We start from the raw sequence: 15654 nt of genomic DNA on the forward strand, positions 1-15654 counted from the left end.
CCACTGAACTTGCGCAGTCCTCGAGTTCTTTCAGTTCTAGAATTTATTGTTTAAAAAAAAATCTATCCATATTTATTTAGGTTTAATAACGGTAAATGTCATATTTCACATTTCAAGATGTTTCAACTATAAAAATCTTGTTGTATGAGTAATACAACATTTTATATCAAAACACACACACTATATTTTAGTGCTGTCAAGTGTCAAATCGATTAATCGGTTCTAAATTTAAAGTTTGTTTATATAATATATTTGTGTGTGTGTGTGTGTATATATATATATATATATATATATAATACATATACACTATATTGCCAAAAAATTTGGGACGTCTACCTTTACATGCACATGAACTTGAAAAACATCATGCCTGTCCAAGAAAACGATGTAATTAAATTAACAGGATTATCTGAACAATTTTTGGGACGTCTGCCTTTACATGCACATGAACTTAAATTACATCCCATTCTTAATTTGTAGGGTTTAATATGGAGTTGGTCCACCCTTTGCAGCTATAACAGCTTCAACTCTTCTGGGAAGGCTTTCCACAAGTATTGGTAGTGTTTTTTGGGGGAAATTTTTGACCATTCTTCTCCGCTCTAATTCATCCCAAAGGTGAGGTCAGGACTCTGTGCAGGCCAGTGAAGTTCCTCCACACCAAACTCATCCATGTCTTTATGGACCTTGCTCTGTGCACTGGTGCGCAGTCATTTTGGAACAGGACGGGGCCATCCCCAAACTGTTTCAAACCAAAAGTTGGGAGCATGAAATTGTCCAAAATGTCTTGGTATGCTGAAGCATTAAGAGTTCCTTTCACTGGAACTAAGGGGCCAGGCCCAACCCCTGAAAAACAACCCCACACCATAATCCCCCCTCCACCAAACTTTACACTTGGCACAATGCAGTCAGGCAAGTACCGTTCTCCTGGCAACCGCCAAACCCAGACTCGTCCATCGGATTGCCAGACAGAGAAGCGTGATTCGTCACTCCGGAGAACATGTCTCCACTGCTGTAGAATCCAGTGGCGGCTGCCTTACACCACTGCATCCCACGCTTTGCATTGCACTTGGTGACGTAAGGCTTGGATAAAGCTGCTCGGCCATAGAAACCCTTTCCATGAAGCTCTACGCACTGTTCTTGAGCTAATCTGAAGGCCATACGAAGTTTGGAGGTCTGTAGCTATTGACTCTGCAGAAAGTTGGCGACTTCTGACCCCGCTCTGTGATTTTACGTGGCCTACCACTCTATGGCTGAGTTGCTGTTGTTCCCAATTGCTTCCACTTAGTTATAATACCAGTAACAGTTGTCCGTGGAATATTTAGTAGTGAGGACTTTTACGAGTGGACTTATTGCACAGGTGGCAACTGATCACGGTACCACGCTTGAATTCACTGAGCTCCTGAGAGCGACCCATTCTTTCACAGATGTTTGTAGAAGCAGTCTTCATGCCTAGGTGCCTTTCTTTTATACAACTGTAGCCATGGAATTAGTAATTGGAACACCTGAATTCAATGATTTGGAGGGGTGTACCAATACTTTTGGCAATAACTGTATGTATGTACAGTACCAGTCAAAAGTTTGGAAACACTACTATTTTTAATGCTTTTGAAAGAAGTCTCTTATGCTCATCAAGCCTGCAGTTAAAAACAAAAACAAACAAAAAAAACAGTAATATTATGAAATATTATTACAATTTAAAATAATGGTTCTCTTTTTTAATATACTTTAAAATGTAATTTATTTTTGTGATGCAAAGCTGAATTTTTATCAGCAAGTACTCCAGTCTTTGGTGTCTTATGATCCTTCAGAAATCATTCTAATATGCTGATTTATGATCAATGTTGGAAACAGTTGTGCTGCTTAATATTTTTTTATAACCTGAGATACTTTTTTCAGGATTATTTGATGAATAAAAAGTTAAAAAGAACTGTATTTATTTAGAATAGAAATCTTTTGTAACAATATACACTACCATTCAAAAGTTTTTTTTAAAGAAATTAGTAAGTTTAAGTAGTTTTTTAGTAGTTTAATTCAACAAGAATGCGTTAAATTGATAAAAGGTGATGGTAACGATTTATATTGTTAGAAATGTTTTTATTTTGAATAAATGCTGTTTTTATGCATAAATGCTGTTAACGTTTTACTCATCAATGAATCCTGAAAAAAGTATTCCAAAAAAATATATTAAACAGCACAACTGTTTCCATCATTGATAATAACTGAGTATCAAATTATCATATTTGAATGATTTCTGAAGGATCATAAGACACCAAAGACTGGAGTACTTGCTGATGAAAATTCAGCTTTGCATCACAAAAATAAATTACATTTTAAAGTATATTAAAAAAGAGAACCATTATTTTAAATTGTAATAATATTTCATAATATTACTGTTTTTTTTGTTTTTAACTGCAGGCTTGATGAGCATAAGAGACTTCTTGCAAAAGCATTAAAAATAGTAGTGTTTCCAAACTTTTGACTGGTACTGTATGTATATATATATATATATATACATACACACATGGTTGTGCACACACACACACACACATATAATATATAATAATATATATACACAGACACACATATATTATATAAACAAACTTTTATGTTAGAATCGATTAATCGACAGCACTAATACAGAATATATCATGATAAAATTTATCTTTCATGTTTTTCTTGAAAAAATATTTTCATGGTAAATATAGAGTAACTCAAAGAGTATATTAACTGAAGATATATTATTTATGATTAATTATAAGAAATATTATAATTACTTTTAAATTACTGTTATGTCATTGATGTTATGGAAATTGTTAAAAGGCTAAAATATCTTACCCAGATTTTTTTTTTTTTTTAACACAATAGGCCTGTTAATTATGAAATGGATGTTTATGGATGTCAGTGTTTTAAGTCTTCATATTCATATATCATATTGGAAAAGCCACCAAATTTGAAGAAAGACGCGTTATATCATTCATATTATACTGTATCCATCATTACACTGTTTTTGTTATTCTAGTCACTGACTCACACTTACTTTAAGTAAAATTAACAGAAGAATGCCAAGAACCTTTTACCATCCACAGATGAATGATACCCAGTAGTGCTGGTGATTTACTCTTGTCCTCACACCGCCTCTGATTGATTGCTAGTCGTTGGCCCTGAGACCACATCAGAACATCAGTCCCAGCTGTCACGGACCCTCTTTAGATATCGCCCTCTGACACACCGCACGCCCTTCCACCTTTGATTTACAGCGATGACACATTCTCACGTCTTCACGCCTGATTAAAAGTATCCCATCTGATGAGCCTCCAGCAGTCGAGCGTTTGGTCAGGTATAGGAGCAAATACACACCAGCTTTTACTCAGTGCCATGGACAGAAAACCCTCAGGATGCATTCTTCCACGCCTTGCTTTTCTACTTCTGATTGGTGCTCTCAACGTTCACACAAGAAGCCTCGCAAGTCCAGGTGAGTACATTTGTATTACTATTTTAAACTATGACAGATTGAAATGAAGTTCTTGGTTGGCTGATTGTAAGCTAAACTGCATATTTCCAATTTTACAGAAAACCAGTTTTTCCATTCAAAGGACGATTCTGACATCCAGAATCAGATTTTGGCATTTTTACTACGGAAAAACATCATGCCTGTCCAAGAAAACGATGTACTAGGTAAATTAACAGGATTATCTGAACATCTAGACAAATTGAAAATTAATTTTAAGCATCTTATAATATACAAAACGGCACTTACTTACATGTTCTTGATGAATAACAGGGCTCGGGCTGGCCAGAAAAATCACAGAGCTGCAGGAGGTATGTTTAACTTTGCTTATGTGCAATTAATGGAAAAAAGTGTATTTTAAAATTCTGTCATCATTTACTCACCCTTATGTTCCAAACCTGTATTAATTTTGTTGTTCTGCTGAACAGAAAAGTAATCTAAAAGTAGTTTGATTATATTACCTAAAATGTATAATGTAATAGATTACGTTCCTAAATACAATTTTCAACATGTAATTTGTATTCAGTAATGGACTACAATTTGTAAGTAATTTACCGGGCACGGCAAATTTATGAATAAGAAAAATTATTATGAAAGCTAATTGTCAGAAATCCTCGTTTCAGCTTGCAGTCCTTCAAGAGGAGCTAAATCTAGAAAGAAAATTGGTGTCAAATGCAATAGAAAAAGAGAGATCTATGACCAGAAAAAGAGATGATGGTGAGCTTTACTTTTTTTATGAACACAAAAAAATGATATCTTCAATAAAAGTGTCTGTCAAATGCATAAATACAAATGCTTAATTTTTCTATTTTATTTTTAAGCCTGTTTCTGGAAATACTGTGTTTGAGGATCTTAAAGCGAAGAGCCAGGAGCAAGAAAATCTGCAAAATAATCTAATGCCTTAAAGATGCATCAAACAACTAGAACATTTTTAGATATGAAATTATATATGTATTCATAATGTGTCATGATAGTCATTTAATAATGTACTCATGACTGTACTCTTAAAACAAAAGTGTATTTTATTTAAATGCAATATCAATAAAAAAATGTTGATGTTACTCTTTCATCTCATTCTTTAGTGATCTTGAGCTCATAATTAAATGCATGAGTGAATATTTGTACTGGAATAATTTCTATATTAATGTAGAACTGATTGTCCTCTGCTTTGAATGATATGAGCTCTTGCCTCCCTCTAGTGTTGAGACACGTGTTGAGTGTTGAACATTCCAAATGTGACGCATATTTTCCCTTACCATAAACATATGAACATATGAAGAGAGAGGATTACTGACATAAAATAATGTCCATAAATTATTGAATTAGAAACGCTCTTTAAGGAAATTCTAAATTAAACTAACTTGAAAATTGCCCAACAAGAATTAGGTACAATTTCTATCTTTTTTTGGATACTTTCTTTTCACAAAAAAAGAAAAGAAAAGAAAAAGGCACTGTTTTAATTTTCAATAGGGACACCTCCTATTGTCCCAAATTGCATTATTAAAGATTTCTTTAAAAAAAACAAAACAAAAAAAAAACATATACATTGGAAGACAAAGTCCTCTACAAATGCACATGGTGAAACACTGCACATTAATGTGAGTTCTAAAACTATTTTACTGGCATTCAACTGGCAAATCTGATAAACAACAACAACAAAAAACTCATCAGGACGGATGCAGTCTTCCATGTGGGCTGCACTGCAGAGCAAGATATGTGTAGAAAGGGAAGAGCTATTTCCAAATTATGGTTATTAAAAGCATGAACGCATCCATTTCATACAGACAGTCTTCAATACTTGCGAGAGGTAAGTTCTTTCTTCAGTTCCAAAGTTGTTTTGGACCCCATTGACTTCCATTGTATGGATAAGATTTTAATTTTTGGGTGAACTATACCTTTAAAGCATGGTCGGTCTTTTGGAGGGGAATATCAGAATAACCTTTTTAATCACAAGTGAAGTAGCCTATATGCTGCAATTTATTTTTCCTGTTTAATGAAGATACGTGCTTTGCAAATATGTGATTCTTATACTAACATGTACCTATATTTGTTCCCTAGTTTGAGAGTTGAGAGTTACAATGTGGTTCACGTTTATTCTACTTCCGCTTCTGCCTCAGCTCACCCTCAGCGCTCACTGTCCCAGTGGGTGCGTTTGTAATAATAGGGGTGCCGCAAAATGCATTGGAGACATCAGCGACATCCCCCCTCTCGACCCGAAAACAACCTTTCTACTCTTGCTAAAAGACACAAACATAAAGGTCCTCAAAGACCGAAGTTTTCAGTCATTCTCTCTTCTGCTACGAGTAATGATCACACATAGCGCTATTGACACAATTCAAGCAGAAGCCTTCTATGGTGCTCCACAGTTTCTGTCTATCAAACTGTCATCAAACGCACTCTCGGTCTTCCCACCCAAGGTGTTTAGTGAGCAGAGCAACTTGGAGCAACTGCATCTAGATGATAACCAAATAGTTTCCATTAGTTCAGAACTCTTCGAGGGGTTGGTCAACCTAAAAGATCTGGATTTGAGCAAGAACCGCATCTCCCAGCTGGACGCCGACGTCTTCCAGAACTTGACTGAGTTGATTCACCTAAACTTAGCTGGTAACCAACTAAGGAACCTCCCAAAGACACTTTTTCACAACCTACGTCAACTCGAATCTCTGGTACTCTTGTCCAACCAGTTGGAGACTCTGGAAAGTGGTTCCTTTGACCATCTAAGCAAGCTGTGTTTTTTATCGCTTCAAAAGAACCAGATCCGAGAGATTCCTCCGCATCTTTTCTGGCACTTGCCATCCCTGCTCAAACTTTCAATGTCGGGCAACCAACTCCAGTATATTCCAGCCGAGAGTTTCTACTACTTACCCAACCTGACCATGCTCACCCTCTTCAAGAACCCCTTGATCTCCCTACCTGACCAGCTGATGGGCTACATGCCGAGGCTCCAAGAATTGTACCTTTACGATACTAGTCTTGTCACTGTCCCTTGGAACCTTTTTGCTAACATGACAAACCTATGGTTTCTCAGTTTACACTTGAACGACAAGTTGAACTTCCTACCAAATGACCTCTTCTGTTGCCTGCCCAACCTGAATAAACTGTCCCTGAAAAATAACGACCTTCGGGCGCTGGAGCCGGACCTCTTCTCGAATTTGACCAGTCTTCAAATTCTAATGCTTAATGATAACAAGCTTGAGTCTCTCCCAGCAACTATCTTTTGCAATACCCCAAGACTAGAAATACTGGACCTGAGCCGCAACCATCTAAAGTATCTCCCTGGAGATGTTTTCACACACACAAGGGCGCTGAATGTTCTCTCTCTTAGCGGCAACACATGGAAGTGTGATTGTAGCATTATGGGTATTGCAGAATGGATTCGCGACAACCCAAGGCTAGTCAATGACTCGGACAAAGGAGTAGCATGCTATGAACCGTACCACTTACAAAACCATTCGCTGCAAACATTGACCCATGCAGAGCTCAAATGTGGTCAGGTTGTTTCCCAGACAATGATTATGACTACAAGCATCATTCCCACACAGGTTCCTACAACATCAACCCCACAATCGTCTACGGCTTCAAGCACAAATGCAAGAACTACAGCGACTTCAACTGCACCTTCAATTGCAAGCACTTTTGCAACAACAGCCTCTCACTTTTCTCCTACTTCCGATCATATTTACATAAAACAAAGCAACGACTACAACAATGATCTGGCGTTCTACGAAAAAATTGTTTTGGATAACGGACCTGAAATTGTTCACAACAATCATTACGGTGGTTGGGTGTACCTGTGGACTGTCCCGTCGACCGGTCCATTTAGTGGCTTCATGACGGCTTTGTACATTGTTCTCTTGGTCACAGGTGTAGTACTGATTGTGGCCACCTGGTATGCTTTGTATCGGCTTCATAAGGTGATGTGGATGTTACAGAAAGTCACTATGGAAGACAATCAGAGAATAATGACTAGAAGAGTACGAAGCTTCAAAGTCAAACTCTAGAGGAAGCTTAAAGTTAAGTTGTGTTTTCACATTATTATGCATACTAATTCCACTCTACACATATTTATGAGGAATACAAAAGTCTATCAAGCTTCTATCTTGCATTTTTTATACAAGTTTCAATGACAAATGATGTTCAGCACAACATTTGACGTGAAAAGCTAAATGAATTTCTTGTTTCCAGGTGTCAATGAAAATTAATCTCATGGTTTTCAATATGGTCTCAGAATTATGTATGTGTACACCAATATATAATGAGACTTGATTTTATGACATACTAAAAGCTATGCATGACCATGAATGTGTAATCATTTTGTAAGCATTCATGTATGCAGCCATTTACAATGAATCAATTGTTTCTTTTTAAGTTTTCCTTTCTGCAATCTTTTCATTTCAATGCTTTACGTTCACAAAACTGATATGGACACACCCTTGGTAGGTGTTTGGAACATGTTATCTGTAAGACAAAATAAAATATTTCTGTTCCTTGAGAGAGTGTTTTCTTTGCCATGTATGCCACCTGGTGGTTAAACAATACAGAGCAGAAGTTATAGGGCAAAATAGTCTTAGGCTAACATATAGCAGCCAAAGAACAACAACAATATAACAGCCTTTCCTTAAATAAATCAACTAGTTATTTTTAATTAGTTAGTTATAATTTGTATTTTTTATTTCAAGTTTTAATTGTTTTAGATGAGGATAGACATCACAATGCAAATTATTTGCAAATATGCACACTATCAACCTTACAGGCCATTTTTTATTATTTATTTATTTGTTTGTTTAATGTCCTGGGGTAAAGCGTGACTTAAAGTGAAGTGTGCATTTTGTAGCTACTGTAGCATAGCCTAGTTAGTTTAGCTTACCAAGCAATCATGTTCCCAGCACTGTCATCACATTCTTACCACTCCCACATGACCAACGATACTATCGCCTCAATGAGCCCAACATTGACGTTTGATATGATTATGAAACTCAAAGAAAGTGTTTGTTAGGTGTACACCAATGAATCGCAAACCCATGAAGAATTTTATTACAACATTAGCAGGATGTGACCCGGTTCACATGTTTGAAACCTTAGAACGAACAATGACTTTCCTACATTAACTACTAGATATTTTATACGTCAACTTTTAGTCAGAAGACAGACAACAGCTTCTCAACTGTTGCGCTGTGGGCGACCCGAGTTCGTCCTTATCATATTATTTTTATAGGCCTACATAATCTTCAAATGTCGTGCTGTCATAGAAACAAGAAAATGATCATAATGCGTTTCCAATTCAAGAGTAAACATGAAAACAGACCTAATATTGTGATATTTATGAGTCATGGATAACCGGCGGAAGATTCGTAGTGTTAATGGCATCCAGAGATTTGTGTGAACATGTCCAGGAATGAAAACATCCCACTCTATCTGCCTGGCGACCGTATATAGATGGGAAAAGTCTGTCAAAAACATGAAACACAGATCATTCTGAATAAATATTTCATGCCACCTCACGATGCCTAAACTGCTTTTCTCGAAGATTCGGATCTACGAGTTCAGGGATCTTATTCGGAATAAGAAACAACCAATGACGTAAATAATTTTACTTGTCTCTCCGCATAGCCTACATATAAACTTCTTAAATCGACTGATATGCTTGATGGATACAAAAGTGCTTTTTTTTTCATCCCATAGACTGGACGTCCTGTTGAGCAGAAAAAAGCAGAAAAACAATATCAGATGCGTTTTGGTTCAGAAAAAGACTGAAGTATCTCATTATCAGTAAGTTTATTGTTATATGCCTATGTGTATAGATCAATTAAATCTGAAATCATCAGTTTATGGGTACTTGATGCATAAGTAGTAAATTTTTAGGTCAAACCATATATGAATGTATACTATAGGAGAAAGTGTTGTTGCCTTTATAGAACATTTTAAATGTTTTTTCGGTGTGACAATTTTATTTATTTAATTTACAGAAATTTTGGTTAAAACAGTACAAATGTCCATGTAGTCTTCATAAAATAAGAAAAATGTGGGTAAATAAAAATAAATATATAGTAGCTATAGCATGTCGCACCACAGGTCATTTAAAAAAATAAAAAAATTGTCAAATGTATTTAAAAGTGTTTTATATCACTATGGATGGCATAAATATTTTACTTTAGGCACTAAACTTCTTCATCTTTTTAAGACAGGACCGTTTGACATATGGGCCAAAGCTTGCTGATCTGCTAGAAAACAGAGGTTAGTTCAACCACTCTTCAACACACAGTTCTTTATTGATGGTTCCATGAAGAATCTTTGCCATACATTGAACTTTTGCATTACACTAAAGGTTCTTAGGGAAAAAAGTTTTTTTATGGAGTGTTCACACTTCTTTTTGGTCTTTTGGTCCAGACCAAAAAGAAAAAAGTCCTGAGGTATTTTTTACCAGCTGAGAACTTATAAAGCTGAAGAGCTTATAAACGTAAAGGAGTCAAAACATCACCAGGACTTCCTATGTTGCACATAGACGAAGATCTGCTGAGAGGAGAAGCGGTTCTGACACCTGTACCAAACTGTAATGGGCTCATATGCTTGAGCATTCTGTCCTTTTAGGGTGGTATCTTGTGACATCACTTCCTGTTTTTGGTTAGTTTAGATGTCTTAGGTCCACCTTTTCAGCTTTCTTGGTCTGCTTGTTTGGTGCGCACCAAGGTTTGGACGGCAGCGTTCACACTTATTCAGACGAACCACACTAAGGCTTTGGTGTCCACCAAAGCGTTTTTAGCCAGCTGAAAACGCCTAGCTATGGGCGCTTGAGGGCGTTTTGGCTGCACTGCATTTTTTTTCAGTTGAGAGCTTTGCTTGTTATGATACGGAATATCCGCAAAAGTGTTACTAGTATCTCATTTCACACATATTTTGTTTCTGTGTTGATTCTATATTAAAATGTCAATACAATGTAACATTTTCTCTGGCTCTTGTTTTAAATTATTTTGTTCCGTTATTATACTTGTTGTTGTCCTCTGTTGACGTTGTACAAGCAGAATGTGGCGGTTGGTCGGTGTGGTATTAGTCCCGCCCCTCCTCCACTGTGATTGGACGGTTGTGTAAAAAGTGACAGTGATGAGCACTGCGTTTTACCCAAAGTTGAACATTTTTCAACTCTCGGCGACCTGTAAAAAACGCTGAACGCTCAGCGCTTCAGCGTGAAAAAAACGCTCAGCTCCTCGTTACGCTCATGGCGTTTTAAAAACGTGGCACTCCCATTGAAAACAATTTAAAAAATATGCCAACTGCGTGAAAAAACACTTTGGTGGACACACGGCCTAAGGGTGTGTTCACATTTGGCAGGTTTGGTTCGATTAAAACGAACTATGGTGTGATTGCTCTGTTAGAGCGGTTCATTTGAATAAGTGTGAGTGCTGCCGTCTGAACCCTGGTGCACACCAAACAAGCGGACTGAGACTGCTGAAAAGATTGGTCTCAGTCCTCTTTCAAATGAACTCTGGTGTATAGTTTGACTGAAATGTGAACACAACACGGACCATATAAACAAACCAAAAACAGGATGTGATGTCACAAGATGCGACCCAAAAAAGGACAATGCTCAAGCACAGGGCCGTCCTTAGGGCGGTGCAATGGCACCGGACCCCGCACTTGAGGGGGCCCCCCAAAGGCGAATGCGAACTGACCCCTGAATATACTCAATGTAAACTGACCCCAAAATATACATCACAAAAGTGTATTTTTTTTAATCTTTCGTTTCAGTGTTAGAAATGACAGTGTGAACGTTAAGCGAACCAGGACTAAATGTAGCATTTTAATTTTTTGATCTGGACCAAAAGAACCAAGAGAACCGAAACACAAATGTAAACACCCTAACAGAACAATCGCACCAAAGTTTGTTTTATTTTAACTGAACCTGCCAAGTGTGAACAAACCCTTATATTATTAAAATGTTCTTTACTCTAAGAATAAATGGTTCTTTAAAGAACTGTTGACTGAAAGGTTCTTAAGGGAACCCAAAATGGTTCTTCTATGGCATCAGAATGAAAACCCCATTTTGGAACCTTTATTTTTAAGAGTTTATGTATATATATATATATATATATATATATATATATATATATATATATATATATATATTATTATTATTATTATTATTATTTATTTCTTTTTTTACATTCTTCTCCGAACAGATTACCTGGCTGCCTTTCGTTTATTTCTCCAGTCTGAGTTTAGTGCGGAGAACATTGAATTTTGGCTTGCCTGCAGGGAATATAAGCGAATGACTTCATCTGGCAGACTCTCTAACAAGGCAGCAGATATTTACAAAGAGTTTCTCCATCCCATGGCTCAAAAAGAGGTCAGTATATACACTTATTAAAACATTAAAAAGAGTAGGGCCTTTCCAAACAGTTACGGTGCATTACGACTAAAATGCCATTGCATCATAGTAAAGTTTATTAATAGGTGCAATGGTAGTTGAATATTTGGGATGGTAACTGAAAAGTTATAAAATACAATATTATGTTGCAAATTAATTGACACAAATTTTAAAATGCATTAATAATGGGTCAACAGAAAAACAAACCTGAATTTTTGCATCTGGTATATTTGCTTAACAAACACCATTTAAATTAGTTATAGAAATATACTTCAATTTATCTTTCATAGATCTGAATGTTACATTTTCACAGGTCAACATCGACCATCACACTCGTGAGAAGATCAAGAGATCTTTGGTGAAGCCCGACCTCACTTGTTTTGATGAAGCTGAGATGCATATATACAGACTGATGGAGAAAGACTCTTGCCCAAGGTTCCTCAAATCTGAGGTCTATCAGAACCTGAGGAATACAGCCAGGAAACCAATGTAGACCAACCGTACCGATGACAGCAAATTCACTGGAAAAAGGTTTCTTAATGAGCAGCCGCACAGAAAGAGGACATATGCACGTGGTTTAGAGGAAATGACTGAGGAGAACAGAAAGTGTATGTGGTGTGCAGATGCTCAACTTCATTGGTTTTGAGTGATAAGATGAATGAGAAAAAATTAAAATGTCACTGTTACAGGAAATGATCTAGAATGAATGTACATTTCCACTGTTATTTGAGAGATGGACTGTTCTGTTCTGTGTAATGGGTGCCTTTTCTATAAAAGTTGATCTTGAAAGAAGATTTCTGTAAGACCATATCAGACAAAATGTGTTGATAAATTGTATTGTGACAAGATTTTGTGTCATGGTGTCTCCTTTTCAAAATATTTCAAACAGCATTTTGCTCATTATTTTATAGTAATTATACTTTTATGACCTCATAATATTTGAGAGACCACATGGGACCAGTTACAGCATAAACATTCACTTCACCGTATTCATATAAACTGTATGATCGTTTAGGTTATGATTCAGCCCTGTTACTGTCGTATTTCTACTGTTTTAGTGGTAATTATAATCATAACAGGCTAGAAACAACCTAAAGTTATATGGATTTTTCAATTTTAAGAAAAAGTTCTATAGTAAATTGTAGATCAACTATTCAGTGCACACAATTGGTAGTAAACATTTGTCATGTTACATGAGATATAATGTTTTGATCCAACTTACAATTAAACTTTTTGATATATTTTTTCCAGGCATTCAATATCTTCATCCATCCAAAGTATGAGTGAATGTCATGCCATCTTTATGGTTAGAACACACAAGCATACAGTAAATAGCAGATTAGCTATATTTAGACAGTCTGTGGACACTGACTAATTATGAGCAGAAAACTGAGGTTTCCCATAGTCTGTGAAGAATTGTGTTTTGGTCAAATGTCCGACCCGAGCGAATTGATGCAGAGACGAGCCTTAAGTGAGAGACACTGCCATAAAGTACAACAATAATCCGGGTCACCGCCTGACCCCACTGTGACAAAAACTTTCATCCTGAGGTTCAAGACTTTAAAAGGCAATTCTGAGCTGCTAAGCATAACTATGTTTGACTAACCTCGAATTTTACCAAAACAGTGAATGTCAATGGTCGTGTGACGCATGAAATATCACACTCAGTGTATGTCCTTTCTTGGGGAAAGCAATTCTATAACAAAGACAGCACTGTTTTAAGAAATAACTGTCCTCGTCATATTGAAAGTAATTCCATGTTTATTGGATTAAGGCGCTTTTTAATTTAAAAGTATTACTGAATGCACTTGATTTTATGAAGGGTTTTTCATGGAAATTTTTAATTTGGACATTAAAATATGACAATATAAAAGCAGAACCAGAAGAACTCTTTCAAAGCTCAGGAGACTAATGGAGTTCTGTTATATTTATCAACTTTGTCTCAGATGTTTCTCTTAAAATAGCTGAGGAGAAATGAAAATAGAAATCTGACAACTGTTGATGTATAGTTCAAAACATCATGATAATATATATATATATATAGTTGAAATAGTTGATATATATGTAAAGTGAGTTGAAATTTGAGAAGCAACAGCTTAGAAAGCTCAATTTGTTTTCAATTTAATCTCACTGCCGTTTAAAATAAACAATTGAGATATTGAAAATGTCTTTATTTACTTCTAAACATTCACTGTACCTTACACATTCATATAATATAAAATATAAATCACAAAGGTAACAGGGTTGACATTCTAAGATCGTCTCCTACTGACAAACATGACAAAATGTAAAATAAAGTGATAAACAAGCAGGAGATATTTCTTGCTTGTACTTAAAAAGTAAGTTCATTTCTTGAAAAAATTACTTTTTTTATGTATGTATGTATGTATGAAAAAGATAATAGTACTAAAAGAGGCAAAAATGACACTAACAGTTATTTCTTTAGTTGAGAGAGTATAAGTAATTGATTTTTCTGGACACTATTTGCTGCTGCTTATACTGTGTACAACTAATTCAATCATACATTATTTTAATTTCCCCCATACATTAATTTCTCATCTCAACGCAACACAAATGTTGTCATTCAGAAATGACACTGATGTGAAATCATGTGGTAACACTGACATAAGGAAATGATTTTACACAGGCCACAGTTAAATGAAAGCTCGCCTCTTGAAATTATCCAGCGGATGCACCAATTATTGACAAAACCGTTTCACCAATATGTGTCTGTTATTTATTAGTCAGTTTCAGCCTGAGAATGACACCTAGACCAATCTCTCACTTAATCTGACCAACATCTGCCGCCAAAACAGTCGCCATGGCAACTAAACGGAAATGAGTAATGTTCTCAAGCGCTGATATTGCCAGAGGCACAAAATTGCTCAATTGCACAATGGAGAAACTGGCAGTGTTACAGTATGTGTGGAGCAGTGAGATCGATTGCGCTGGTCAGGTGACTTTGAGGATGTCTACACACGCTGTCATTAACACATGGAGTCTAATGTGAACACTTCACTGCCTAGATCCATTTTTGACTAAACTTATGGAGAAAAAAACTTAGCAAAGTCACTGGATTAATGCACATAAAAAACATAGAAATGGTCCATTGAAAGGGTTCATGATTTATGAGTGACCATGATAAAGGAAATCTTTTAAAAATCCAGTTTTTTAGAACATACTTTTTTTGTATTCAAGTTTGTTTCATATGGTTTTCGAAAACTTTTATACCTTTTTCAAGAAAAGTTTCAATTTAATGACTAAAAATGTCATGTGATGTAACCATCAAGCATAGTTTCCATACACTTTGAATACATGTAATTGTCCACAACACAATCATTATTTCCCAAAAAGTTTTTATACCTATTTTTATCTAGTTATTTTTTAATTTTATTTTTTAATATCATCAATATTAATTAATACATTTCATGACGTATTTTTCTGGAGTGGCACCACAAGACATTTTACAACCTAATCTAATTTTTTCTTGTCAAAAAAAGATCAAATTATCTGAACATTTCAGAGATATACTGACTTTACACAGTCATGACAAGAGTCTATCATAAAATATGCTTTTTACCAGCATTTTGGTTGCACCAAATGACTCTGATGTGTTGCAAATATTGTCAATATATATATATATATATATATATATATATATATATATTGATAGGAACAAAATTGTAAATATTTTTTTTTGTTCATAAGACTTTTTTTTTTTTTTTTTTTATAAATATCATTATGTTATTGTTGTTGTATTGTTTTTGTTTTTTTTGTAGTGTTG

At 35.6% G+C, this 15654-nt stretch overlaps 3 protein-coding genes across 3 annotated transcripts; all 3 read left to right on the forward strand.

Moving 5' to 3' along the window:
* Positions 1-3375: 3375 nt before the first annotated feature.
* On the forward strand, positions 3376-4429 carry uts2d (urotensin 2 domain containing; the record flags this gene model as incomplete). The annotated part of the gene is made up of 5 exons (XM_084118475.1): positions 3376-3472; positions 3571-3675; positions 3782-3819; positions 4132-4225; positions 4330-4429. 5 exons carry the CDS (start codon positions 3376-3378, stop codon positions 4353-4355), a joined length of 360 nt encoding a protein of 119 aa, XP_083974601.1. The 3' UTR covers positions 4356-4429.
* A 757-nt stretch (positions 4430-5186) lies between these two features.
* On the forward strand, positions 5187-8000 carry LOC311085485 (uncharacterized protein). The gene is made up of 2 exons (XM_084117994.1): positions 5187-5315; positions 5567-8000. The coding sequence occupies exon 2, from the start codon at positions 5587-5589 to the stop codon at positions 7507-7509; it is 1923 nt and encodes a 640-aa protein (XP_083974120.1). The 5' UTR covers positions 5187-5315; positions 5567-5586; the 3' UTR covers positions 7510-8000.
* Positions 8001-8909: 909 nt separating this feature from the next.
* LOC311085486 (regulator of G-protein signaling 21) lies at positions 8910-13116 on the forward strand. The gene is made up of 5 exons (XM_084117995.1): positions 8910-9088; positions 9191-9277; positions 9690-9742; positions 11683-11849; positions 12184-13116. The coding sequence occupies exons 1-5, from the start codon at positions 9012-9014 to the stop codon at positions 12361-12363; spliced, it is 564 nt and encodes a 187-aa protein (XP_083974121.1). The 5' UTR covers positions 8910-9011; the 3' UTR covers positions 12364-13116.
* The last annotated feature ends 2538 nt before the right edge of the window (positions 13117-15654 follow it).

The sequence above is a fragment of the Abramis brama genome (genome assembly GCF_963993115.1).
Source record: "Abramis brama genome assembly, chromosome: 6".
NCBI classification, from domain to species: Eukaryota; Metazoa; Chordata; class Actinopteri; order Cypriniformes; family Leuciscidae; genus Abramis; species Abramis brama.

What these genes read in the sequence shown, in the direction of transcription:
- LOC311085485 (XM_084117994.1), top strand. Translation starts at nt 5,587, where the DNA reads ATGTGGTTCACGTTTATTCTACTTCCGCTTCTGCCTCAGCTCACCCTC.
- LOC311085486 (XM_084117995.1), top strand. Translation starts at nt 9,012, where the DNA reads ATGCCTAAACTGCTTTTCTCGAAGATTCGGATCTACGAGTTCAGGGAT. An exon ending in TGATCTGCTAGAAAACAGAG is followed by an intron (nt 9,743 to 11,682) that starts GTTAGTTCAACC and finishes TTCTCCGAACAG; the next exon opens with ATTACCTGGCTGCCTTTCGT. An exon ending in ATCCCATGGCTCAAAAAGAG is followed by an intron (nt 11,850 to 12,183) that starts GTCAGTATATAC and finishes ACATTTTCACAG; the next exon opens with GTCAACATCGACCATCACAC.